The following is a 27900-nucleotide window of genomic DNA, read 5'->3' as shown; positions in this document are numbered from 1 at the left end:
ACTGTATTCCCAATTGCTAGGCTTCCTGCTCATGTTGCTCGTCATGTTTGAAAGCATCTCATTATCAGAACTAAAGTGGTCCAATGGCTGGTGCATTTCAACCTTATTTCTGTTATTGTTCCTACATAGGAGTCACAACCAAAGACATACAGCCAAGGGCTTCATTTTAACTAGATCTACAAGAAGCTATTTTCTAAGTTAACTTGTGAATGTGCCCAAAAACTGGATAGAAAGCAGTCAACAACGAGGATTTGCACCAGACAGATTAGACACAGTTTGCTCTGTATCTCAGCCATCTGGCAACTCCCCTCCCCCACCACGAGCTCCTTTGTTTCAAATTCATGTCAGCAGAGATCAGAACCAACTATTTATCACATAATTTAACTGCGTAAATTCACAATACCGATCTCTGTTCAACTCTCCATTCATTGTGTTAGTTTACGTCTCCCTTCTCAACTTGAGAAAAGACGGTTAGAGAGCAACAATGACTTGCACGATTAAAAGAAAAGCTCAGCTTTTAATATAAACTAGAAGTGTCAATTCAAACTGAACTCTGCCTAACTTTTACAGAACTGAAGTAAGCCATAGGCAAAGCAGTGGGGGATTTATATTTTACCAGCCTGCTGGGAACTGCTTTTAAGAGGACTGCAGTTCAAGGTCTGAGAGAAAATATTTACCCCAAACAATGCTCAAGCCACACCAGCAATTGTTCCAGCTGCTCTGACATGAGATAGCAAGTCATCCCTTTGCAGCACAGCACCAGCGCGTCCCCCTCGGTCACAAATCCTGCCCAAGAGCTCTGCTGCATGCACTGCTACCTCAGCTTCACATTCTTACCTTCCAGCATAGTCTTTATGGTTACGGACTGTTTTGCAATTTCAACATCAACTTCAAAAATCTCTCCATCTGAACTCTGCAGCTTAATTGAAGGCATCTATAAGAGAAGGACAGTTATTTTCACACAATATTCAACAGATTTTACAAGTTTCGCTGATACAAATATGCAGGTTACCTTCATTGTTTCTATTGCTTCTGAACAGCCCTGTGACACTTACAACACACTTCAATTATTTGCTGCTTGAATCAACAGTCCTAAGTTCATTAATCCCGATGTTTAAGAAGGATTGATACAAATACACCTACATCATTTAAAATAGAAGGAACCTGTATTTTTTTCCTTAAGTTGAAGGCAAAATGAAATAAACAAAAGCACTAATCAGTTGATTTGCTTTTACATACAGCCCAACACTAGAGCTATCTTTCTCTTGAAACAGCCCTTCAACAACAATTCCAAAACACTGCTTGTCTTCAAACTCAACCACTGCTCATTTTAACCGTTCACTGAGGGCAAATCCCCAAAGCAGTTTCCAAATGATAGAGCCTGGAACAGAACAAAACAGAAGTCAGGAGGAACCTCCAGATGTGTTCCCGTCCAACTCCCCCTCGCCCCAAACAGAGTCTAACAAACCAGACTACCCAGGATCAAACGCTTCCTTCAGAAAGTGCTTTGCATTCTGAAGAGCCTGAAAAAAGCAATACAGCACTACAAGGAACGCTATCAGCACTTAACACTGCTCTTACAGAGCAGAAAGTTACATCAGCACTTTGTTAACATTAGGAAAGAGCAGGATGACTCAGTATTTTTATGAAGTTTTTCAAACACTGATAAGGCCTACAGTGCAAGCAGCAGACTCTGAAGACCTCACTAACAAACAGCATTTACAAATCATGTTTTCATGCACTGAACTCAGAGCCAGAAGTAACGTACTTGATACAGTAGCTACCAGGTTACAGCTTCCACCCGAAGCTGTGCTTGAGCTCTGCAGAGATACTAAAATGAAGGGACCTGGAAGACACAACAAGCCTGACTGCAACAACGTATTAATCAGTTCTTAAACTTGTGGGATGCATTCCTTTACCATTCAAAACATTTGTCTGCAGCAGAACAGTGCAACACCCATATTTTTCCTCAAGGTAACAGCTTGAAAATACCTACAGCACACAACTGTAAATGCAGCCTGCAAGCTGTCTTAGAGGAAAACCTCAGAGACAATGGATTTCAAATTCATTTAATTTCAAATTCACTTCAGTCCCCTTTCAGTCGTCCTTCCCCAGCCAAGTTTACCACCTAAGCATGCTGACTCCTTGCGGTAGTACCTGAAATACCAAAACTGAATCAGCTGCACCACTTGGAGCAGACACACATTATCCTTTTTCCAATGCCTTCTACAGCTCATCAGTAAGGCTGAGCCTGACAGCACTGCAACAAACCAAGGCCAATGAAGGCCAGCCAGAGTATGTTATTAAGCAGCTCACAGCAGCCCGAAGTCCTCATTGCTTTAATTTCCATTTGGCAGAGCAAGCAGCTAGTTAATGTTCACACAGCACTGTAACCCTATATGACAGTGCTACTTCTAATTAGGATTGGAGTTTTGGAAGGACACAGTCATGGCCGCTCCGAAGATATACACGTATATATAAACACCCACAAAAACCAAGTGAGGATTAAAGCACAATGCCACACCGTAGCTTGAACACGTTCTGAAACGGGGGGATGAGAAGGAATATTGAGGCATGCATTTTGCATTTAACGCATCTGTTGTTGCAACACTGGGCTGAAAGCACTCAGCACAAGCCCAGCTCCATACGGCAGCTCCCAACCCCCTGCCTGTGCCCGGCATTACATAATGCTGCACAGCAGAGCCGGGGATGCTGTCTGAGCCAGCGTGGCAGGAATATCTGCCTGCCTCCGGGCTGCTGCATCACCCGCACCTGCTTCCACCGCGGCCTGTACCTGCTCGTCATGAGCCTTAATCAGCTGAAATCAAGTTAGCTTAACCAATATCGGCGATAAAGCAGTACACGATGTACACAAATATCGCTGTTTGTTACATTTCACTCAATTTTTGCTGTAATAGAGCTCTGCACACCGACAGGCTCCAGGGAACAGCCCCAGTGTGACTGAACAGACCCGAAAAGCCCCCCCCGAATCAGCACAGCCGGGGGGGCGGAGGAGGGGCCGCTCCGTGGCCAGGCCCGCCTACAGCAGTCCCGTGTGAGGCCCGCGGGTACCGCTCTGCCCCCAGCGCCGCTCGGGCCGGCCCGGGCCGTGCCCCGCCAGGTGAGCGGGAAGGAGCTCCGGAAGGAGCCCCGCCTTGTTTACAGCGCGGCGCTTGCCCTCGCAGTCCTCCCTCACGGCTCCGCAGCACGGAAGCAGCACGGCCACGGCCACGGCCCCGTCCCGATCCCCCCCTTCAGGTGCCCCGCGGCCTCACGGCCATCCTCCGCCCGCCCCCAGCCGGGCCCGCGGCCCCGTCCCGCAGCTCAGCCCGACGAAGGCCGCCTCAGGTGCCGCTTTCCGCTCGGCCTCAACGCTTCCCGCCCGCAGAGGCCTCACCGTGAGGCGCAGGCGACGTCCAGCAGCTGCTGACGGGACCGGTAGCGGCAGCACTCGGGGCTCGACTGCAGCGGCGGCTTAATGGGGGGGGAGGGGCGCGGGGGGAGGGGAAAAGGACCCCGCCTCTCGCTGCCTCACAACCGCCGGGCTGCCCGCCGAGAGCGCCTGAAACGAAGCGCTCCGCTTCTCGCTCCCAAGCCGCGCCGAGAGCAACTGTGGCACAAAAAGCCCCGTACCGCATCCACTGGGATAGGGAAGGAGGGGAACGGAGCGGCAGCGCGGTGAGGAAGTTCGATGGAAGCCCTCGGTTTTATTCAGGCGGTGACGCGGCCGCACCGTACGCCTCACAACGGGCGGGGGAGCGGCGCGCGGGACAACGGCTGCGGCGCCCCCACACGGCGGGGTCGGCCCTGAGCGCCTGGGGGCAGCGCCGGGCCCGGAGCCTCGCGGGGGGCTCGTAGGTCGCGTTGGGCTGCGGTCACCGTGAGATGTGGTCAGGACGTCGTGTGCGTGACTTTCGAGCAGTTATTTATCCATCGGCAGCCCGCGGTGGTGGCAGTTGCTTCTCTCAAAATCGCTACTGTTGTTTTTAGTGCGCGTCTCCACACCCCGATAAGCGGGTAGCGGCGCCCTGCAGAGCACTGACTGCTGGGGTCACTGCTTCCCCTCTCCTCAGGTATTCCTTAGTTTCGTGCCTTCACCCGAGCGACAGCAATGAGACAGCAGGCCTCGAGGCGCTTAGCAGGCAGCCGGGAGCAGGCCGGGCTGGGGCAGGGAGAGCGAAGGCCGCAGGGAATGCTGCTGGGGGGCGGAGATGGGCTGCGCCCTGCGTGCTGTCAGCCACACAGCCCGGGTGAGCGTGAGGCCCTGCCGCATCGGTCCTGTGCCCTAAATGGCCTTCTCTAAAAACTCCACAGCACTGGCGGAGGTGGACGCCTGCCTTAAGAACCCCATTGCTCAGCGTTGGGGTGCTGAGCAGCTCATCAGTGCTTGAAGGTGACCGAGCAGCCCATTCGAGCCTCAGAAACTGATGTAGAGAGGAGTTAACCTTGCTCAAATTATCTTCAGCTGCACCTTCCAGTCTCAGCTGCTGTGCGTGGGACACACAGCTCCACGGAGCCCTTCACAGCAGGTGAGTGCACAGCTGAAGGTGGCAGGTGCTGCTTACACACAGCACATCACCACTGACGTGTTCCTCAGGGATCCCGCTGGTGGTAACTGGGTGAGCTGTTGTCTGCAATTCGTTAGGACCTAATTATCCTGTCTATACAATAGAGATTTATGTATGCAGGGGCTTTACACACATACATACCCCAAATATGCCTCAGCATATTTACCTCTTTCCTCTAAAATCCGTTCATCTCATAGCTTCACTGTAAAGGATGACTTTCACCACATTAAAAGAAACAACACTGCCTTTATTTTCTTTAAATGAGCTTTTTAAAATAGTTAATACCCCTTGATTTAGAGGATCAGATGGTGACTGAAAGCAGCCTACAGAAGACATCTGCAAGTCCTAAGTACTTTTTCCTAATGCTGCCCAAATCAAGGTTCCTGATCAGTAAGCACAAATAACCTCAGCCTGCAAATCAAAGTCAGTGGAAGGGTTTGCTCTCCACACAGTGCAAATCAATAACATCTAGAACCAGGCAGAAGGCAAAGTTCTATGCCTAAACATGATTGGTATATAATTCAAAGGGATTAAGCGTTACACTTGATAGAACTCACTGAAGGTGCCACAGAGAAGACTGAGTTTGCAGTGGACTTTGAACGTATCTGTTGAATTAGAAGTCTGGGAAAGTTAAAGCAACAAAAACACCAAGCTGTAAGAAGTGGCAGACAACTGTCACAGATAGGCTGTAATCACATGAAGGCCACCTCCCACTGTGCCCTACATATCGTGTAGGGAATCTCTCCAAGCTAGTCGGAATGTTTTTTGCTGTCTTTGTCATGAAAAAGCCTCTGCTGGTGATAGTCAGAGTCCTGCAAGTCAGTCAGTATTAGCAACACAGAAGACTCATCCTTCACTAAAGCTGCAAAGCAAAGAACAAGATTTAAAAAAAAAAGAGGTAGAGACCAATCTCAATTGTTACATGCACAGGTAATGGTTCCCATGCAAATAATCCTAAACCTAAGCATCACCATCCTGAGTTGTAAAGGTAATTGTACTGGGTATCAGTCACAGATAAATTACAATTAGGGACCTTTTACCACTGAGAATTCAGAAGAAGGGGGAAGCTTAACACTATAGCAAATACATGAAATGATTGGAGCAACTAAGATCAACGTAAGCTTAATTTAACACTTATCAGATCCAGAAGAGCTCTGACCTACATTCTTGCAGCATCACTGGGCTGTGGGCAGAAGCCAGCTGAGCAGCTGCGCAGCCATAGGGGGAAGGGAGTTCTGACACTGAACATGGCATTAGCAACAGAGAGCAGCCTCCTGGACACAGCACGGGATTAGTCCAGAACCTTGGACTATGTTTTCAGCTATTCCTCTTGGCTGTTTAGCTAAAAGTAAACATATTCTCTTATCTATGCCCTCTTCCCACTCCCCTCCCCCCCCCCTCAAAAAAGAACCCTAACCACTTCACACTCCTCTTTCATAGACAGAGAAATGCTCTTTGTTAGTGCTGGTTGTGATTTAGAGATTATGGAGATAACATGATGTAAAAAGATGAGTTTTTTTTTTTTTTAATACAAGTGTTACATGGGATTATCAAAGCCTAGAGAGAACCAGGCTTGAAAGACCTCAGCTTGGCTCCTCCAATCACAGGTTGGGAATCATCACAGGACTTGGTCTGCATTTGCTGACCAAAGGGAAGGTGAGCCTGCAAGGACTGCACTCCAGGAGACCACAGCTGCTGTGGCAGAGCCTGGTATCACTGCTGGGTAGCACGGTGTGACCACTGAGCCTGGACAAGAAGCTGGTCTGTATGCACAGGCAGTCAGACTCACAAAAGTGGTCTTTTTTTCCTTCAAGGAATGCAGAAGGTAGGGAACATTTTTGAGAGCAAGCAAGCTTTTTTTTTTGTCTGATACAGATGCTGGAAAAATACTGCTGAGCTCCTTGTGCTTGTGCCAATGTTATTTAAAGCAATCTTGCAACAATGCAGCAGAAAAGAAAGAAAATTCTTGTCTCCACTGAATTCCAGAAAAATTGTGTCTCTGCTTCATCAAAACCTGTGCAACAGAAGCATCCTTAGGATGTTGCTTTCTGTGCGAGTTGTGCCCCAGGAAGGCAGGGGAGTGGGTAGGTACTGAGGGAGGCAGTCTGCAGTTTAGATGATGTAACAGCAGTAGGCTGATAAAACTCAATCAAATTGTCTCAGGCAATATCAGCTGATTTTTTTTTATTTCTTTATCAGCTTGTTTCTCCCTCAAATGACTTTTGTGTGCTCTCCTTGCCTAACTATGAGGATTTGAGACAGCATAAAAAAGATATTCAAAAGGGAAGCAAACCTACCTCAAGCATATTTGCCACATGCTTTTCCTAACCTCATCTGCAGTCTACCTCCATGTACTTATACATACTGGGTTTTGTACCATTTTTGCCGTAGCATCCACAGAAATAATTTGGACTGCTCCAATCCTGTAGTCCCTGTTTGTGCATAGGGAGGGAGATGCTGCTGAGTGGCAGCTCCCCACTTCCAGCATGGTTGGCAGAAGGGTGCCTAATTCCACCCCATGGCCCAGCAGTGGGGCTGTGCTGCACCTGCTGGCTTGTAAGGAACGCGTGGCTGCCAGAGCGAGAACAGAACAAGAGTGACTTACTGTAACTGGCCTTCAGAACAGCTTCAAGCAGCTATTTGTGAAGACCTTTGAGCACCTACTCTGATACTTAAGTAAACTGAGTTGGCTTTACAGGGTTTTTCTTTGCTGTGTGGGTGATGAAGTATGGACACAGGTACCCGGACAGGTGCTGGGGTCCCCATGAAGACCTCCAAACGCAGCAGGACACAGTGCCAGGCAGCAGCTCCGATGGCTCTGCTGGAGCAGTGGGTACCAGAGATATCCAAAGCTGCCCACAGCCCCAGTTCTGTGGCTGCACAGTGCTGTTATGAAGCCTTGCAGCTGTTCAAAGTCCAAAAGGCAGATTCCGGGCTGGTACTGATGCTGCAGACAATAAAAAGCAGAGGCTTTAAGGTTTCAAAGTCCATGGGAATAAATGTAGTGCATTTCACAAGTCAGGCTAAGTCAAAACATTTTGAAAAGAGAAAGCCGTGGAAAAGTGACAGTGCAGGGAAGTGCTGAGATGACTGAGCTAACAGTGGATAAACCTCATGAACACAGAATTTATATTGGAAAAGGAGAAGCCGGAGCAGCCTCTGAGAGCCAACACATCTTGCCCACACCCAGGGCAGTGCCAGGCAGCGTCCCACTTCCCTGAGGACAAAGGCGGTGGCAGAGCATGAGCAAAGCCGACTGTAAAGTGGGTCAGGCACAGAATGAGCAGCAGAGGCTCCTTCCCAACAGCCCTCCTCCAGGGCCTCCCCACTTCCACAGAACTTACACTGACAGCTACAATAAAGATGGGTTTTGACAAAGTCTTGCAATTAACCAGCATGGTGGTGGTGGTCTCAAATCCCCTGAGAAGTAGAGGCAGCAGGAAAACAGGCTAAAGCCTTTCCATCAAACATGAGATTGCTGGTTTAAAGAGTAGAGTCCTATTTGACAGTTCAGCACTTTGTATTTAAATGTATCATCCCATTTCAGACAGTTCCTATGGTGTGGTTTTGTTTTAAGAGAACAGTTGCACTTAGGGGTGATCTGATGAGAAATACAGGTACGGAAGTCAGTAAGAGGACCAAGTAACAAACGCTCCATTCAATTTATACCGTCTTACAGAATGCTGCATTTGTTTGCAGTGCTGATGGTTCTCATCTACAGCACCCATCCCAAAGCTTCCACCAGCGGTGCTCACCTCGCCCAGACAGCGGAGGTGGCACAATGCAGCCATCAGAAAATCAGCAGAAATGAGCTGATGCCGATTTGAGACCACTGGACACACCTAAATTTATCTGTAGTTGATGTTGCAAACCAAAACCAAAGCCCTGACATCTTCACAGCAGTCTGACGATGAGGTAATGGGATAAACATCCACTGTGGATCTCACGTGCTGCAACTCAGTGAGATGTTGCTTTTGACACAAGAACGTAGGTTGGAAGGCATCTCAGTCTGAAGCAGCACCAGCACCAACGGCAGCTCAGATGTGTTTTTCTAGTCTAGTCCTGGAACCTTCCAAGAAGAGATGTTCTGGAGCCTCTCTAGTTCATCCTTTCCAGTACCACAGTGCCCTCCTTCTCTAAAAGTGATGCTTTTATGTTTTCTGTATGTTGGCAATATATATGTAAGCATTTAAATACAATTAGCAATCTGTGTTTTATATACTAGGAGCAATCAGTTTCATTTTCATCTATAAGCAGTTGCTTACCATACAGTAATTGAGATGAGGCGCTGTAGCTCTCAACTCACCTTAAGGAATAATGCTTTTAAGCTACAGCACAGGTTTTAAAAGGCTAAAACATGTTGCACTGCTTAATTTAAAACCTAAAGTGTTGTCTCAGCCTTTTTTTTTTCCTGTATACATGCCAAAGAACTCCAGCCCCTTGCTCAGGAGAACACTTTGTCTTTATCCTCATCCAGGAGGAGCACAGCCAAATGAATTAGAGCTCCAAAACTTTAAAAAACCACAGTAAGCTGACTCAACTGCTTGCTCTGCAGAGCTGCCTTAGTGTGTTCACGTGTCCTGAAAGATTTCTGTGTAGTCCAGTGTTATTTTTACTAACACTTAACCTGTTTCCAAACTATCCTGTCTGGAACTTGCAGAGAACTGATACAGCGCAGGCATCTCTGCACAACCATAGCTAAGCAGTCAGACTGCATGTGTGGGCAAGACACCTGCAACAACCTGGAGAGGACAGCAATTCAGAAGTTCTACAGACTGGAAATAAATAAAACAAATCCTAAATTACTACACATTCTCAGCATACAGGTAAAGCAAAAAGCAATTAAAAACTGTGTGGCTGGTAGACAAGAAAGGGATGAGCGGAACCACACCTTCAGTTAACTGAAGGCAGTGTCACATCATTTGAAATTCAGAGTGGTCACTCGATAACACGTGCCTCTTCTCCTTACAGACCAGAGCATTTTTCCAGAACCAGTGCTTTTCACCTTCAGCCCTGTCCTGCTCCATATCACAGCTCCTCCTACAGCAGGAACTTGTGGTGTTACTAGTAAGGAAATGAAGGGCTAAGAAGGGAAGAACAGAGGGATGTATTTATTGAACTAAGATGAAAATGCAAAAAATAAACTGAGTGCTTCCATATCTTATTTTTGTGTTGTCCATGAGAAAATATACAGCTGGCCTTTAGGATTCAGCCTGAATTCTCAGGTTGCCAGAGGAAAGACTTTTCCCCAGGCCCTCACCATACAATCTTTATCAACGTGACTTTCAGCAACCATGAAAAAAATCCAGGCTGACCTTCGATACTAACCAGACTGGAGTACAATCAAGTGAAACGTCAAAGCTTTCATCAGCAATATGTACGCTCACCACCTCTTTTCCAAGGCAGAAGCATCATCCAGGCAGACAACAAGGTATTTAGCTGTGTCCATCTTCACTCGCCTATGCATCAAGAAACCTTACAGCTATTGTCATCTAAAACAGCAGAGCAGCGATACTGAGCTTGTATGCAAATGTGAGCAGCTGGAAACTATCTGGCTTCAGCCTGAGGCTACAAACACAAGTGTCCATTTACCTTGGAGAAAACAGGCACCTATACACATGAGCCCGTGTCAGCCATGGCAGCTGAGGCAGCAGGGCTCTGCGGGATGCACTGCAGGACAGCTGAGCCCTGGGGGATGCCAAGGGACAGGCAGCAGGTGGGGGCAGGCAGAGAAGGAATAAGAGAATGAAGGAATGAAAACCCACAATTCTGTATGTCCCAAATCCTTCCATCTTCTCCTTTCAAGAAGGAAATTACCAAGGGTTTTCCTGCGTATGGGTGTATGTACTAATACTTTGAGTCTGACTTAATGATTCCTTAGTTCAAAGAACAGACCTCTACAGATGAGAGGCATTTACTTCAATCTGATATACAAACTCAGGTACTGGATGATGAGGATACAGGGCTTTGAGCCACTCTGACATCACCTTGCCAAGCAACCTACCGGTCTCTGCAGTGCAGAAGGAAAGGTCAATGCTGATCTGTGAAACAAACCGAAATCCTAATTACGTGCCAGTAGCATCACAGTTTGAAGTGAAACTTAGGTGAACTTATGGTCAGCCAGCTGCTCAGAAATTGGGCGGTAATTATTTCTATTTTAAGTTTTCTCTCCTCTTGAATCTCACCTCCCAGCTGGCTGGCAAACAGCATTACTAATCCCCATCAGAACAATTTCTTGTTCACAATGCAGTATTCTTAAAAACAAAAGCCTACAAATGGCAGTCACTGCACAGTTATGGAGAAAAGTGCAAAACCTGGAGTGACTGTCAACATACTCTGTTGGCTTTACTAACAACTGCTTGTATTTGCATACAGAAACAGAACAAATGAACTGCTTCCCACTGCAGCAGGGGATGCATCACGCCAAAGGCAGTAGGACAAGTCATTCCTCTTGATGGAATGGTGTCAACGAAGATACAAAGTTCTATCTGCAAAAGTACAAATACAGAGAATGGCAAGCAAGAGGAAAGGGAACTTAGTGAACTAATGAATCTGAAGCAAAGGAGCTTTTTTTTTTTTGCTAGTGATCAAAGCAAAAGCTCTCAACATGCGAGATAAAAACAACAACAAAAGGAGCACCTCCACGTGAGCGTTATTTTTAGAATGCACTGCTCCCTGTAAGAGGTCACGCTTCAGAAGGACTCAGCTTTCCAGAAATAGTTTGGAGCTCTACCTGAAGGTAGAATTTTTGCTGAAGAAAAAAAAGTAACCCCTCAAGCCTTTCAGAAAAGGTGTGAATTAATGAATTGTGAAAGGAAGTGTCTTGCAGGTTTGACAGTTAGGCAGCCCTTCAAAGAGAAAACCTCAGAAAAAGCAAGGAAGTCCAAAAAAGTGTGTGAAAGCAGGCCTGCACACTTGCAACACTTCTATATTTTCTCTTACAGGCCAGCAGTATAAAAAAAATCCCTCTATTTTGTCCCACAGTCTGTGTACTGAGCCCAAAAACCAGAGTCTTCAACAGTATGAACAGCAAGGGCCTTCCATTAGAACAGCCAGCTAAGTTCTTTTAAGATATGTCCAAAAAGAAGTTGCAAGCATGAGCCTTAACAATGCAAAACATATGAATGTGTTTTGAACAAAATCACTGTCAGATTCAGATTAGTAGAATGGAAAGTTTTAAAACAGAAGTTGACACAAATCACACTATTATTTGTGTAATGGAAGCTTGGGCAATACACATAGCACTGAATTTCACGTTATTCCTTTAATATTTAGAAAACTGGTTTTATTCTTAGTTTTTCAGATTTTCTTCTGAAGTATTAGCACCTACAATGGAAATAACTCAAACTTAGATTTACACTTGAAAGAAAGCCATGCTCGATCAGTTAATTTATCTTGTATTTTTCTACTTTTGAATATTTCACAGAGCACCAAGAGGGAAAAAAGAGAGCAACATTTCAGTAACACGTGAGCTCTGTTCTCAGCTACATGAGATTGCAGGACCAGACATCTCCCTGGGATAGAACTCAGAAGGTCACAGTTTTCCAGCACACTTCAATCACTTTTTTTTTTTCCATTATTTATGGTGGAAACTTCTATCCAGGTTTATAAAACCTATCCAGCTGTGCATTAGTTTAATAAACCAGAGCTGACCTGAGATGCAATTAGAATTTGACATTTTTCCATACTTAGTTCACAAGTTTATTATGAAAAACACTGCAGCTCTGTCCTGCAGTAACATTGTTTTACAGAAAAAAACAGTTCTGTTCAAAGTAATTCACTATGCCTGGACAATTACAAGGGACAATATGGTTGGGCAAAGAGTGGAAAAGGGAACTGAGTGCAGACAAAAAAAAAAATCAATACAATTAAATTAAACAGTATTCCCTGAAAATAAAAACAAACAAACAGTTTCAGAACAAATATGAAGCCTTGGTACTTATTTTAAAAATGTTCTTTAAGCTTCAATGATTGTTTGCTGCTATCTTTATCTACAGTCATGCTGAATAAAGCTATAGCTAAATGGAAAGTTAAATGTATTCACGAGGTGTTAATGTCTACATCTTATTATTTGCAGTCTCTCAGAGAAAGCAAAAGTAACTACAAATAGCGCTATGCCAGAAACTGGTTTCTTGACCAACAATGTTGCTTCAGCATGCAATGAACTGGTTCATTCTAAAGTGGTCACAGTTGTTGACGACAAGAGGCTTTGTATTTGAATATGGCACGTCTTTTGGTCCATGTGAAAACAAGTTTGAATGTTAAATATTTTCTGACACTTTGGAGTTACTGTTGCTCTTCCCATTTTCTTTAGGTCAACGTATGGTTCATGGCAATACTGTACAGGTCTATAATCTCTTTACAGGAAGTAGTCCGGGGTGCGACGAGTAACATGCGGTTCACCTCTGCGCGGCGCTGGATCGAACTGCAAACTGAAAAGCATACGTGTTAATGACAGCATTCCATTTACATTCAGGTATTTTTTCTGAATTATTTTAAACTCATCTTCGGATTACTTCTATGGACTTGAAAGAAACAAATTTTGGCTTTTAAGACTCAAATTGATCAGATATCAGCATACATCTAGACATTAAAAGTCTCCAGTAGTTATCAAAGAGGTAAATTACACAACGCTGTATACAATTCCTCATTTATTAGTAAAACTGCTATAGCAGCTCCAAAAGTCAATGTCCTAACAAGATTGTAAGTCTCTTGCCCTAGACTTACAGGTGAGCATAATTACCTCAGGTATGACAGTACTCCAACATTCAAATTACATACTTCTGTAGTATTTAATTAAACTGACTTTATTGTATATAATGAGCTTAATGACATCTGTCTGAATGTCAACAACAACACTTTCCAATATCTGACTGGAAAATATTCTACATATGGACTAGCCCAACAATTCCACTGTCACATCACCCCCTGAAGGTGTACAGGGTAAAAACCATACCTCAAAACCATAAATAGTTACTGTAGCAAAATACCACTTATCAAATCTTAAAATCACGTGCAACACGGATCTCATTTTTAGGCATACTTACAAGGAGTATTTTAAAGTATCATCAAGTTCCATAATTGCAGCCTGGTTGCCACAACGGTAACAATAGTTTGGAGCACTGAAAATTGTTACTACATTCCGATCATGGCACCAGTTGTACCCCTGGAGAGGAAAATAAACTATTTAGGAAAACCATATTCATTTGTTGCACCCCATAACTGACTACTAAACTGAATTTCAACGTGCAAAACCCTACATAGGCTTTGCAGTTTTAAATAACATTAAGGCTGTATGTTTATTTCTCTTCTCAACTGAAAAAGGAAAAAAGGAACTGCACCATAGCATATAACATCTTCCTAGTCAGCATTAGATAAGCGCATTAAAAAACAGCAAGAGTTCTCCACTACACTGTTAAAAATTAAAATACTAATTTTGAATTACACAATCTTTTTAAAGCTAGGTGTGGGTTCTGGTTTTGATGATTAGAGGTCAACTTCTAGGGATCACCAGAGACTAAGAAGAAAACCACACACATCCCTTTACCTTGTAAAAAGGCCAAGTGCACATCTCAGGCACCACAACTAACTGCACTATCAACAGCTTAAACACACAGCCTTTGCTGCTTACCTCCATTACCAACTGATGAGCTCTTGAAACCAATGTAAGGCCATTAGCATGGTTAAAGGTTTCTGAAATATCCTGTCCAAACGTATAACCTGCACCTCGAGGAGAAATTCCCCAGCCACCACGGTCATCTGGATCTGACCATAGCAAGTCACACATTGGACCCTGTAAGACATTTGGAAAGTATTTCATAAATTGAAGCAAAAAATAAAAGTAAAAACAAAAAACACAATCTACACACTCATGCCCCTGCACAGCTTACTGCAGCTCCTCTTGAAGGCTTAGAAAAATAATCTAAGAAAAACCCCACCTCTATCAGCTACAATTGTTAGTGTAGTTAAAGCCTGAAATACTAACAAGGAAGTTAATTTTAATGAAAAAATTTCACAGAAGTAGTTCTCACCTCTGAGATATTAAAACATGCATTGTAACTTTAGGCAAGAACACAGCCCTTAATTTTCCTGCAGAAGACTAGTTAGGCAAGACAGGCATTTTCGAATTGCTACATCGTTTTGAACCTGATTTTCTGCCTTTGTATACATTAAAATACCCAACATATGCTGAATCATGAATAAGATAATTAATTTTCAGTATACCTCATGAGGAACTTCCTGCAAGCGATCAAGTGCTCTGATGTGATCCAGCGTATCTATTGATGGAGAGAGGCCACCATGTAGACAGAAAATCTGAAAGAGATGCATTATGAAATTTCACTTGTTTACATTTATTAGTACAAAAAATATAATTGTTTAGTATAAATAATTAAGAAAACTTTTCAAGAGATTATTTTCAAGCTGAGAGCTCACTGAATGCAGTGTTAATAGCTCCCTTCACAACCAGCAACATTTAACTCTGTCCAAGTTAACTCTACCTGGCCATCCACCAAGGCGGTTAGAGGAAGGTAATCAAAAAGGTCTGTAAAGTACTTCCAAACATTTGCATTCCCATATTTTCTTAAACATTCGTCATAGAAACCATATACTTGTGTGATCTGCCTGCTTTCATGGTTCCCTCGAAGAATCGTGATACGTTCACGGTAACGGACCTAAACGTAATAGTTGAAGATATTTTAGGGGCACGACAACATGCATTTCCCAAAACCACACTTTGCTTTTCTTCCCCTCCCCATAATATGCCCATTAAGCAATAAGAAAAAAAATTAAATTACAACCTTAAAGGAAAAAAAAAATAACAGCTAGATGTTGCCAGTCTTCAGTTGCCAGAAGCCTTGAGATGAAGTAGAGGTTTTATCCACTGTTACCAGTGGACTTCACTATCCCTGTGCACTAAGCTGTTATCTCACATTTTTAAAGACTGCTACTTCCACATTTAAAGAGAATAAAAATAAATGCAGCACTCCCTTTACAAAAAGTTACACGGCCTTTTCAGAAATACTAACCGCATATAGGTTTGTCAAAAATATTTGTGACAACACAGACAACATTTCAGTTTTTCTACTTACAAAACCTCTGCAGTAAATTCATAACTGGTATCAAACGCAGTCAGGACAGTAATTACACATTTTATACTGGATGGTACAGAAGAAAGATTACCTTAAGAGCTACAAGCAACGTGACTGTTTCAACTGAGTAATAACCTCTGTCAACATAGTCCCCCATAAACAAATAATTTGTGTCTGGTGATTTGCCTCCAATTCTGAAGAGTTCCATGAGGTCGTGAAATTGTCCATGCACATCTCCACACACTGTGACAGGACATCGCACTTCTTGTACATTGGATTCTTTTGTCAAGATTTCTTTAGCCTAAAAACAAAAATGAAGAAGTTGTAAGATTGTCTGTGAGCAGTTTTTCCTCACAGTATGCTCCACCATTTGCAATGTTACAACATTACCTGCTCTTTTTATCAATTCTTGTCCTTGTCTGAGGCATATGGAATAGGAGTTTATCTACTTGAAAGACTCTGCTTCATGCTATAGAAATTTAAAAGTATTTTTATTTTTTGAAGAATTGTTTTTTCCCCCCTCACCCAGCAACAAATGGGTATTTCAGAATTAGTTTCCAGCTTAGAAAAAACTGACATGTTCTATAAAGCGGCTCCAAGAAAGGTAGCACAACTGCCTTCAGACCAACGAGCATCATCTCTGGGACTGTAAAGTTCGCAGTAAGCCTACAACCATGCAAATGGCTTATTCCCAAGCCTTCCAAAGCCTGAACTCAGACACAGCCAAATCTGGGAGGTGAACATGGCTGTGTCAACCAGCCAGAGCTCCAGCAGGATCCCACACTTCAGATGTCTTGCTTCAGAAGTGAGATAACAGTTTGCTACTCATGTGTGCATCTCTCTGAATGCAGTAGAGGATCCTACCTGAAGCAGAAGCAAGAACTCAACCAACGTTCAGAGGTATTACCAACCACGCAGTAACTTTGTGTGTGTTCTAAGTTTGCACAAACATGCCTTTTATAAGCAGAAGTAAAAAGCAGATCTTTGTTCTCTTCATTTTCTTCCCCAAGGTTTCGCACACAGAGGTTGCTGACAAGGGTTATTCATACAAATAGCACAAGCTAATTATAGCATCAAAAAGGTAATTTGGAAATACTGCCAGAATTCTTCAGTCTTATCATCATGATGCCAGTTGCTGGTGACTACTCTGAGAACCAGCTATAAATACATGCCACAATAATTTCCTAAATCAAGGGAGTATTGGAGGCATTAGAAATATAAATAGTAACAAGTTTACAAGTTACCATCTATGAAGACTTATGCCTTTCAAGCATCGATGTTCCTATTCACAAAGGATATTTTTAACCTCATTATATTACCAAGAATACGAAAACTGCATTCTATCCCATAAGATGGGATGCCCACAAAACTCACGGTAGCAGCACTAAATACCACCTACACACAGCCACTCTGAATCCCAAATACCCTGAAGCATGCAACAGCATAAGAGACAGGCAGAAGAGCAACACCACATTCATTTTAGGGTCATTTCTCTCGCTGCCTTCTCAAACCTAACCCGACAACTCAAACCTAAGCTGACATCTAAAGCTGCATACTTGTTTCTGAGGCTTTCTGCTAAGCAGAGAAGTATCTTGAGATACTGTAGGACAAAAATCATCAGCATTTGAAAAGCAGGAGATTTGGAAGGTTAGGAACAAAATATCTGAAATTAAAAGCTAAACAAGAGATTAAATACCTGGTCCCAACAAGAACCAGGCTCATTAAGGAACATGCTGCTCTGTCCAAACTCCCACTCTAGCTGTGAAGCCATTAGCTGGACAGTGATGGACATCCCCAGATGTGGTCTCACTGCTCCTGAGCATTATCCAAGCTACCCAGCCCAGCAACCATTTCAAACACCAAGTGCCAGCAACATAGACTTTAATGATGGAGATGCAAAGATTCCATTCAACACTAGGAAGAAATGCAAAATGCAGTCATGGTTAAGTACCCTGCACAACACTCAGCTTGAGATATTAAAAATCATGAGTAACAAAGTTAAACTACTCTGCAGACCTATTTACAACAAAAGTCAAGCTCATATGAGTTTCCACTCACATTGTGCCTTGTGCCAAAGATGGGTAGCTGGTGGCTTGCGGTAGATGCTAAAAACATCAATTTATTTTAAGATAGCCTGACTTAAGTTCATTTTAATGCAGTGACACTCACCGGATGTTTTGGAGGTGTTCTAACAGCGTGGGCCTCCTCTAATACACCATTACAGTCAGAAGCATTACCCATCCTAGTTCTCCTTTTGACAGAGAAAGTTACAGAGACTTATAGCACTTCAATATAAAAAAGCGTTCTTTAATTAGAATGCTTTCTACTGTCGGATTTTTGTAATGCACTGGAAGCGTCACACAAGGAATGCTGCATTCATTTTTCATCAAAGGTTTGCAACTTTTATGCTGACCGAGATTAAAATGGCATCATCCTCTGCGGAGTTGTCGCTTCCTCAGTTTTTGAAATATTCAATGGCTCAGATATGCATACGACCGAGCACATAGGTAAGTCAGACAGCTACTCAAATAGAAGACGACGGTTCCAGGTCAACTTGCAAAATAGCAATCTCCATTTAAATCCTGCAGCAAAGGGATGCTGGTGTAGTCATCTAAATATTTTCATGTTCTTGAAACAAGTTTAATGAAATGCCAACTTATGAGCTGCTTAGCCCATTTACAGTTTTATGTCCCACAGCATTAGCAGTGGCATACACCAAACTGCTTATGCAGTATACTGGTCTCTAAAAAAGAGCTTCGAGAGAGTTGGAAGTGGAAAATAGCACTGAAAAACCATCAGCTGCACCCTGCTCCTGATTTTCAGTTCCTATAAAAAGAGTAAAGCCACAACTGTTGGAATATACTGTGACACTACAGAAACACAAGCTGGCAAGACAAGAGTAGATGTAATATAATTTCACAACAAGATTCACAGAGTCAAACAGTTACTAATATCACTTAAGCACGGGTGACTCCAGCTCTGTACGGGACCACACGCCAGCCCAGGCAATCTTACTTTGTTTCAAGACCCAGGATGATGCTATTAGCTCAGTCACATTATTTAGATCCCTCCCCAGAATGGATGTGCCACCAACAGTGACCGTGCTTATTCCCAGCAGGGAAGCAGCAGAGCACCACAGCAGCCTCCAACACAGCAGAGCAGTGCTCAGTCAGGCCACCTGATGAGGGAGGAGCAGGGAAGTGACAGGCACATCGATTCCCACTTCAAGAACCCTGTGACCTATTGCCAAGGATGGCAGTGCAATACTTCACAGTATTTTAACACTAACGTTTTGAAACATTCAGGTTTCACTGCCTATCTCTACATAAACAGTTACGCAATTCTGAAACTCAAAGATTTTTCGAGCACTTACCAGTGCTTTTGTTTCTTAGACATTTTTCATTTCTTAACAATTCTTAACATTAGGAGAGCTCTGAGCTTCTGCAGGTCTTCGGTTCTCATGACTCCACAGGAAGTTTAACATGTATTCTACAAAGTCAATAAACTGAAGCAAATGCCCAATGTCAGCAGCATGCAACACTGCAGCGACAAGTCCCTACATGCAGCTGATAGACACAAGGAAAAACAGTACCAGAACTCAGTAAAATCTGTCCTACACAACAGTTGCTGATGTGGAAAGTCATGTGCTACACTTAGAGCGATCTCAAAGTTCGAACAGAAAGTAAGCACGTATCAAACACACGTCAGTTCAGTCACAGTGACTGGAGTTCACTTCTCAGTATCTGCAGTATCTGCTTACTCAACCATTTTTCTGGGGAAAAAGCAACTTGTGCAAACTCCATCAAGAGAGCCAGCAGACGGGACTCAAACTAATGCTAGTTTAAAGGCACAAGAAAACGAATTTTCACTTTAGAGTAACAGAAGTATTACCAGACGAAAATAAAGCCTACAATTTAAGGATCCAAACCTTCCAGGATTGCTGCACATCTTTGAAACTGAAGAATGAACAGTAAAGCACTGTATTTTTGTTGCTTACAAAGCACCATCTTATATGCCAAAACCAAACAATAAAAACCCGTTCGTAAAATACAGAAGTTAGCTCCGTTGTTTTAAAACAGAAAGATCCAAGCAAGCACCACGTTTTGTAACAGGCTGGGGTGCAAAAAATTCAAAAAAGATGTCTGATCATTAAAGCTATTGAGATTTGATTTTCAGATCTGCAGGATTTTATTTAATGAAAGGCAGGAGCTGCCGGCACTCTGAGTATCTCCCATTTCCCTCATTCTCTGCCTAAATTTCTGCCCAACAAGACAGAGATTACAGCTCAGAGCTGAGCGCCTCGAGGGCTGCAACCCAGCCACTCTCACACTGCTGAGGGCAAGCAAGTTTGCTTCATAAGCAGAATATATCATCTACCATAGCTCATAAAACAAATCCGAACTGGTCTATTTCTGAAAAATCTCTTCAATTCATCAGCATACAATTTCTCTTTTGTTTTCAGAACACGCAATGTATTTCTTTTTCATGCCTTCCCCTCCTCAGATCATTACCTTCCAGCAGAACCGCTGATAGCTCAAACCAAGTACCTACTCTGTGAGGCACATCATACAGAAAAAAATAAAAGCAGGAAACATTACTGTGACTTCATTGAGCCATAAAAACAGTGTTTGAAACTGCTGTGCAATGCTGAATCAGTGCAATAAAGCACTTATCAAAAGATTAATACTAACTCAGTAAAGGAAAAATAAGCATCACTTTAATGAGATAACACAGCTCTGCAGTCACAGTGGAAATTTGTAATGCATTCTTGGAAGACCAAAACTCACACCTGTAAGCCACTGTGCTGTCTAATAAAGCTTGTATGGAAAGGCATCCACTGTAACCAAGACGAAGTCACGCATCTGTAGTTACCATAAAGATATTTTGTTGAGATCGAAGACTTCAGCCACACCCATAGTTTCCTGTCGTCAAGATGCACAGGATGTGACTAAAGCCACAATGATCAGCTAATTGGGATGAAGGCTGGTTTTAGCCGGCCAGCATCACCACCTGGAATAGATCCCAGTTCCATGCAAAGTCAGCAGCTCTTCTACAAAATAAATGCATTTCTGTTTCCTTCAAGTGTTCCCCAACCCCAGCCCCTACCTGCAGAGGAAAGACATTCAGATCAAACGTGGGCTGGTTTTAGAGCAAAAGGGGTTTTCTTTTACAGTCTGACTTTTGAAACAAAAGTAGAGACATCAGGCCTCTGATATCATTCTCCTGTGAAGATGTTAAGACAGCAGCCAGACTACGCAGCACAAAAGGGAACCTGCTTTATTCTGAACTTCAGAATCCACTAAGGAGTTCAGTGTGAATGCATATGCAGGAATAAAATTAAAATTCAAAGCTTTCAATTAACGTTTAACTATTTAGTATTCCACAGCAAGTAAAAACAGCATTTCCATCCAACACAAAAGTACTAACAGCAGCAAAATACTCTTCCATGACTGAAACAGAAGCATCCTTTCTACTCTGTCCTGGTGAGCAGCACCTATACCACCATCACTAACGTCATTCACTGCAGGCCATTCTGGAGGTTTGGAACTAGGTGAACGAAACAGCATGCCTGCTCAGTCACAGTGCAGCTCCTGGCAATGTGTGTCACAATGCACTCACTGCACATTTGTGGCCCTTAATTTTCTCAGGGCTGGGCAAACAGAACTGACAAATGAACTCAGAAGTTGTATGTAAGCTCAAAGCGTACAAAAGAATAGCGGCCTCTATCTCAATGACTATGTAAGCAAACCACAGACACCTAACCCAAAAAGATTAATACAAACCAGCTTAGTATTTCACAACACACATCTAAGCACCTTTCTTTGCCACTCTACAGAAGAGCAACAATTGCTGCCTCACTCTTTTAGCAATTTCTATTTGGTTAGAATAGTAACTGAATAAACACAAGACACTGGCCAACCCAGATATTAATCCTAATGCCAGCACTGCACGTAAGATAAAATGAGACAATCAATCACTTTATTTCTCCTATGAATTTGAGAAGGTCTGTAAGAATAATTACAGGCAGTAAACTTTTGCCAAGTAATTCTCTATTCCTTTGTATTGCAAAACGACAGACACTTTGTACAGTCTTGATATTCCCCTCAACCTCAATTTGCAAAAATCATTAGCAGCCTTACATATCTAATAGTAACTGAAAAGAACGCTATTTCCCTTGGAGAGAGATTTAGGAGAAGAGGAAGTGCTATTTAAGTAACAATAGTGGACCAGAGAGAAAATGAGGACAGGAAGGGGCATCCCCAACAGAATTCAATGTCATCATTATTTCACAATATTCAAGATAACTTTGTGCCCTTAATTTTGAACTTTAAACAATCTAGGAAAAAGAAAAATCTTTTAAGAATGTAAAAGAAGCCAAATAAATTAGGAAAGCCAGATGGGTTCCTCTCTATATTGGAGATCCAAGTAAATGAGTAACAGTAATAATGCATGAAGCTGACCACTTACAATCCTCAGCTCTGTCTATAATAGCAAGCTGAATTCATTTTTTACTGCTCAAGCAATTAAAAAAAGATATAGGCTGAAGCCATTCCTAAACTAGTGTGTCTGATAAATGAAGCTAAACTGCCTGGTGGCAAATTTGAAAGGTTTTCCAAACTTTTTGTTCAAATAACTCCATCCACAGCTAGGCACAGTGATGTTAAATGCAGTGAGGAATGAGCTGGAAGGCTGGGCAGGCACATGTGTCAAGCTGAAGATATGTACTTCAAAACCAGTGAGCAAGGATTCAACACCTATATTGGAAGGTATTTCCTACATACCCTGAAGAAATATCAGAGAGTTGCTCAGCTGATTAGTTGAGCTCTGGTATTTATTCTTTAGCCAGGAATAAACTGCCTGCTTTTTCCAGTTTAACATATTGTCTAAAGAAAGAAGTCTACAGCAACAACTGTGTTATTGAATGCTGGTGTAGTGTTTAAGGGTCCCTAAGCGAGAAGGGAAATTTTATCATTGCTCCTTCGAGCCTCTCAGCAGAGCCATTTGCACAAGCCCTCCATAACTCATGCCAAAGCCAGACAGGTAAGGTTATCATGCTGTTTAAGGCAACCTTGATGACTAACTGAGCACAGCCTGGAGCAGTCACAGAGCAGCACTGTCATCAGATCTTGGGAGGCAACAGCTTTACCAGAAGTAGATCTGGAAAGGGACATCAATCTACAGCCTTGTCCATGTCGTTACCCTTACACTGTAGAAACTCAAGTACAAACTTGCTCTGACTTACAAATGCTCACTTCTGTTATTTTAAGCTATGCCCAAAATGACAACACTGGAATATCTTTCACTCCATCTGATTACAATGAACGTGGTGAGTAAAAACTAATTAAAAGAAAGAAGTACTAACACCAGCACAACTCAATTTCACAGAATGCCAAAGAGAAAGCTGTTGGTGCTACAAGAAGCGATGTGCATAAGACAAATTTCTCATACACATAACCAAAGTGTTGTAATCAGAAACAGGTGAGAAGGCTGGCAAGGCTGACACTTCAAATGTCTTCTGTGCAAGGGAGCACTTTTCATTTTATATTAATGCTATCGTAAGAACACGGGGCGTGAAAGTGTCTTTCTTTGAGAAAGCATTTCACAATAACCTAAAGCAGTTATTAAAACATCACAAAAACCTTCTCACCTGTAATTCTCCAAAGATGGATGGTTTAACAGCTCCATCCCCAGGTAACTTCAATAGGCAGTAACAAAGGAGTCCCCAGTCTTCTCCTGTCCTCCCGTAGGCCATAGAAACAACTAAAGAGGGCCCTCCTGCCACCACCACTTTCTTTTTTACTGACTCCATAAGCCAATGTGGTAGCAAATAGGACATGAAACACTGTGCCTTCCACACCCATTCTTCTGTCAGAAGTGTAGGGACACACAACACGTCCTGAACAAAGCCAATACAGAGGAGACAAGGGAACAGTGCCTCTAAAGAAGTGGGGCAGAGATATCAGGGCAGTAACAGCTTGAAACAGCATGCTTCACAAAACTCTCTTGTCTTGTGCTACACAAGAAGTGAACTTTGACCACAGGTTTCTCTTTTGACCCAAAAGCAAGCTGCATCAGTAACACACTGCCCTCCTAGAACCATGGTGCTGAAAGAAAGCTGAAGGAGCTCAAGCAGTTCATATAGCTGCAGTGAGTACACGTTTGGCTTGTTCTCATGAACAATTTGTCTCAGAATATCTAACGTGGAAGATCTGGTGTTAAAGGTGGCAGATGACAGGAAAAAAATAAAAAAGCCACCACTGACAAGTCATGTACCAGAAATCAGCACAGCCCAGAAACACTTATACTAGGAAAGTTAGCAATGGTGACAGACCAAATAGCAAGTGTGATCACAAACTTTGTTACAGATTAAAAGCTACGGAGACAAGGTGTCAATCAAGGCTTCTGGAATAGTGTTTAGTGATACGAGAACTTCAATCAATTAAGAAATTTTTAGATAGCAGCACCATCCATGCAGTTACCAGTAAAACACATCTGAAGTACTCAGTGAGAGCCCTGGCAATTCCACACAGCATACAACCAGACTGTCTGCTTCAAGAAACTGGGTGCCATGTTCAAACCCACTAACAGCCCAGCTCTTCCCAGTGAGAGACTCCCAGACATCTCCTCCACCCAGAGGGAGATGCATTCTGAAATAACCAATGGGGATTGCATCCATGAAAGCAGCTCACTCCTGCCTTCCATTCTGCACTGCCATACCACCTTCCCTGAGCTATGCATCTCAATGGTCCCATCGAGACCACTTCCCACAAAGGATGGAAAAGAACAGCAGCCTTGTTCTAAGTGGGCAGCGGAAAAAAACCTCAACTGGCCATAAAGGACTTCCTTTCTCCTCTGTACACAGCCATCAGTATACAATTCAGCCTCAGCAGGACAAATGTGGCCAATATAATAAATGCCATACTTGAGTGAGGCACATATTTATAACAATTCTTCAAAGCTAACACTTAATGAATACTTAAAGCACATAAAATCTGTCATTGGTGTAGCAAAATTAATAGAAAATATTAACATTAGAATAATTTGTCACTCAGACTTTCTTCAAGACTGTGAAAGCTGATATTATTTGTGACTACAAATTATTCCTAGCTCTAGAGGACATTTCTACCAGTTACCATCACTGAGGTAATGAGGCACAGCACAGGATGCACCAAGAGAGTAACTGCGATGCATGAATGGCCACATTTAGTTACTATGCTGCATTACATTGTGTTTGCAAATAGCTGTTACGTTCTTTTGGTATCAGTACTGAAACACAACAGAGCCCTCGGGCTTAGTGTTACTAGACAGGCACCAGTCTTCACAAACAAAGCCTCAGAAGATCCAGAAATACCAGTCAGGAAGATCACCTAATAAACAGTGTGCTATGGGGAAAAGCCCTCACAAGAATGATTACTTTTTCCTATCCTAGCTACAGCTCAACGCAGTGAGGAATGACAGCTTCTGTCTGATAGGGTCTTCGCCAGTCATTTGGAACAGTAACTAGACTTGACACCATCCTTCACATGTAAGCTCTTCATGGAAAAACATAACCTTTGGGTGTGACTGCATGCATGCAACCACTGACAACAATCAAAACATGATGCATAATTCAGTATTGCTGAGAGCTGGTGCTGGAAGCCTGGAAACAGGGTAAATGAGGACCCTTAGCAGACAGGCACAGAATTCAACTAATGCCCTGCTTCTGGGAACACAGCAACCCACCGGAGGGGACAAAAGGACAATGGGAAGCTTGGGCCTCTGGGGACAGCATCCAATTGCTTGCACTGGCAATCACACAGCACCTTACCTACCACTAGCAGGAAGCCCCGGTAAATCCACCAGTAGTTATCATCCTTCCTTAATACAGACAGCCTGGATTTACCTCACAAAGTGTTGACCACAACCCAGTAAGAGAAGGAGCTTTATCTCAAGCACAGTGTCACACTACCCAAAGAAATTCCACCTTTGGTCTGGAGCTGGCTCCAACACACCCAACTTGTGGCAAAGCCTGCCTGCTGCTCAGTGGCATTTTCACATCAGTCTCCCTCCTGTTTTCGTGTTATACAGCATTTGGACAGCAGTTGGACAGACAGCTTTCTGTAACCTAATTCCAACACCTTTAACTAAACAAACAATTCCTGCAGCTTGTCACTTATCATTCCTTCAGCCTCACCAGAAGAGTTCACTGCTCCTACGGAGCCCACCTGCCTCGTGATTCCTTGCCTTGAACCTATCAGAAGCATTTCAGGTTAGAACAATCTTTTCTTCCCCAGTGTCAAGAATCTATTTTGATGATGAACGTTACACACTCATCCAGAAATAAAGTCTATTTCAATTCTTCATTAGGAAAAAATGAAAACACCTCCATCCTCGCACAGTTATGAATACAACTATAGTGCCTTTTGTACAGAGTATCTATTCATATGCCCACTGCTCACCTATCCAGAACATCCAGTGAATGGAAAGCATTTCATTTATTCCTTGGGTTTCTGCAGATTACCATACAGCCTTACTAGAAATACCCACCCAAGATACAGACCTTGAATCAGCAAATCAGTGATGGCAAATGGGACACAAGGAAGAAGCTGGACCGCTGTCACTAGAGACATGCATGGAAAACAATCCCTAAACTGCTACTTGCTTGCAAAACGATTTAAAATGCACAAACCATATCTAATGGCTATGATTTCAAGTTGCTGGAATATCAGGCAACTAAAATTTGGACGCAGTAAGAACCTGTCTGGCCAAAAGCACTGCCAGTTAATTCTAAGTCCACGCGCAGTCCTCTGGAAACAATTTGCTCCTAAACCAACGTGCTGTAGTATTTGAAGGCATGGTGCCAAACTTAAAATACCCTCATTTCTTCCTGCGGTAGGCATGCAGCCTTCTTTAGAACCAAGTACATCAATAACTTCCATACACATTGATTTCCAGATCTCCCCCAAAATGGCAATTCCTTCAATCTAAGGATGCATGAAAATAAAACCTCCAGTAATTGAAGGAAAAATAATAAACCTTGATAGCTGAGCTGAATTCCATTCAGAATTAGACTGCAACTGGTCAATACAGCTGGGTACCACTACACTACAGCTATCATGCCCTTTAATTTCTAGAGCAGAGTCTATCAGGGGCTGATTTTAAGCCCTTCCTGCACTACACAAACAGCACAGCACATCATTCCGGTGTGCGGATCCCAATGCTCCCCATCAGTCACTGCAGAAATAAACAGCGACACGAGCTTTATTTCACAAAGAGTCATTTTATTCTGAAAAAACGACTCCCAAAGTCAATCTAACCTTCCGTTTCAATCATTAATAAGCGTGTTCTTATAATTCTAAGGCAAACTGAAAGAAAAAAAAAAAGCTGCTGGGCTCACAGCAGGTCGGAGCGCAGCACGGAGCTCTGTGCTCACTGTGACGCTGCCCGCCCCGCACCGTCTCCCCGCGTCACACAGCCCGCCCGCAGCCGTCCCCACAGAGCAGCGCTGTACCCGAGGGGCGGCGGAGCAGGGCCGGGCCCGGCGGCGGCGCGCGGGGGTCTCGGGCCGCGGATCCCGGCGGCGGCGCCATTTTAGGAGGCGATGAAAAGGCGGGAGGCGGGGCCAGGCCGCGGCGCTGCCCGCCGAGGGGCCGCGGCTCAACCAGCACCGGGCCGCGCGTGGATCGCCGAAGGGAGCCCCGCAGAGCCGCCCCACAGCCCCAGCGCCGCTCCGCGCCGCTCCCCTCACAGCCCCCTCTGCGGCCACTAGGCCGGAAGGAGCCACCCCCGCCTCGCACCACCGTCCCCGCGGCCGCACACCGCCCTCCCCCCCCACCCCAGCCCAGCCCAGCCCACCGCTCACCTTCTCGCAGAGGCTCTTCACCTGCCCCTCGGACAGCTGCTTGCACTCGTTGAGCTGCTCCACCCACTGGTCGAGCTCCTTGGTGAACACCTTCTCCTCCATCCCGCACACACCCGCTCACTCGCCCCCTCCTCCTCCTCCTCCTCACCAGCTGCTGCCGTCTCCCCCTGGAGGCCCCAACAACGCGCTCCCGGCAGCCACAGCTCAGCAGAAGGTACGGGAGCGGCGGGCGGAACAGCGCCCTACACACAGCAGCTCTGCCGCTCTCTCGCTCGCACTGCCCGTGTAATGGCCGCCGCTGCTGACGTCACAGCCCCGACTACACTACGGGGAGGGGAGGGAGCCGCCATGGGAGGTGACGGCGCGTGCGTATTAGCCGGGAGGGACCGCGCCTGCGCGC

At 44.0% G+C, this 27900-nt stretch overlaps 2 protein-coding genes and 1 long non-coding RNA gene across 10 annotated transcripts in view; 1 reads left to right on the top strand and 2 right to left on the bottom strand.

Moving 5' to 3' along the window:
- The window catches only part of SKP1 (S-phase kinase-associated protein 1), a 9038-nt gene extending 4813 nt beyond the window's left edge, over window positions 1-4225 (bottom strand). The window contains exons 1-2 of one of the 4 annotated variants that reach the window (XM_040646920.2): window positions 3634-4225; window positions 838-934 (exon numbers count right to left, since the gene is read on the bottom strand). In XM_040646920.2, the coding sequence (XP_040502854.1) occupies window positions 838-934 (97 nt within the window). In that variant the 5' untranslated portion in view covers window positions 3634-4225. Of the gene's footprint in view, window positions 1-837; window positions 1382-1476; window positions 1517-1768; window positions 3495-3633 lie in introns of those variants that run through there. The other 3 variants (XM_025154856.3, NM_001006153.2, XM_040646921.2) reach the window with 3 other exon arrangements.
- Window positions 3793-27017, top strand: LOC107054556. 5 transcript variants are annotated; one of them, XR_005839702.2, is made up of 4 exons: window positions 3793-4073; window positions 4315-4529; window positions 8268-13044; window positions 24025-27017. It is a non-coding gene; the product is annotated as an uncharacterized LOC107054556 (long non-coding RNA). The 5 variants fall into 5 exon arrangements; XR_005839701.2 differs by lacking the exon at window positions 24025-27017 and adding an exon at window positions 17818-19710; XR_006931413.1 differs by lacking the exon at window positions 24025-27017 and having other exon boundaries at window positions 8268-9394; window positions 9540-16502.
- Window positions 12246-27797, bottom strand: PPP2CA (protein phosphatase 2 catalytic subunit alpha). Its single transcript, NM_001006152.2, has 7 exons — window positions 27501-27797; window positions 15750-15959; window positions 15068-15241; window positions 14793-14882; window positions 14200-14361; window positions 13616-13734; window positions 12246-13000 (listed from the first exon to the last, which is right to left on the bottom strand). Exons 1-7 carry the CDS (start codon window positions 27600-27602, stop codon window positions 12928-12930), a joined length of 930 nt encoding a protein of 309 aa, NP_001006152.1. The 5' UTR covers window positions 27603-27797; the 3' UTR covers window positions 12246-12927.
- Window positions 27798-27900: the final 103 nt, after the last annotated feature.

Source organism: Gallus gallus, chromosome 13, assembly GCF_016699485.2.
Source record: "Gallus gallus isolate bGalGal1 chromosome 13, bGalGal1.mat.broiler.GRCg7b, whole genome shotgun sequence".
NCBI classification, from domain to species: domain Eukaryota; kingdom Metazoa; phylum Chordata; class Aves; order Galliformes; family Phasianidae; genus Gallus; species Gallus gallus.
Note: the sequence above shows the minus strand (reverse complement) of the source record. Positions and strands in the feature narration are given on the sequence as shown.

Excerpts from the sequence above, each read along its gene's own strand:
- PPP2CA (NM_001006152.2), bottom strand. The coding sequence starts at position 27,602 with ATGGAGGAGAAGGTGTTCACCAAGGAGCTCGACCAGTGGGTGGAGCAG. Across the intron at positions 15,242-15,749 it reads CGTTGCTTGTAGCTCTTAAG|GTCCGTTACCGTGAACGTAT; the intron begins GTAATCTTTCTT and ends TATTACGTTTAG. Across the intron at positions 14,883-15,067 it reads CCGCCTTGGTGGATGGCCAG|ATTTTCTGTCTACATGGTGG; the intron begins GTAGAGTTAACT and ends CATCTCTTTCAG.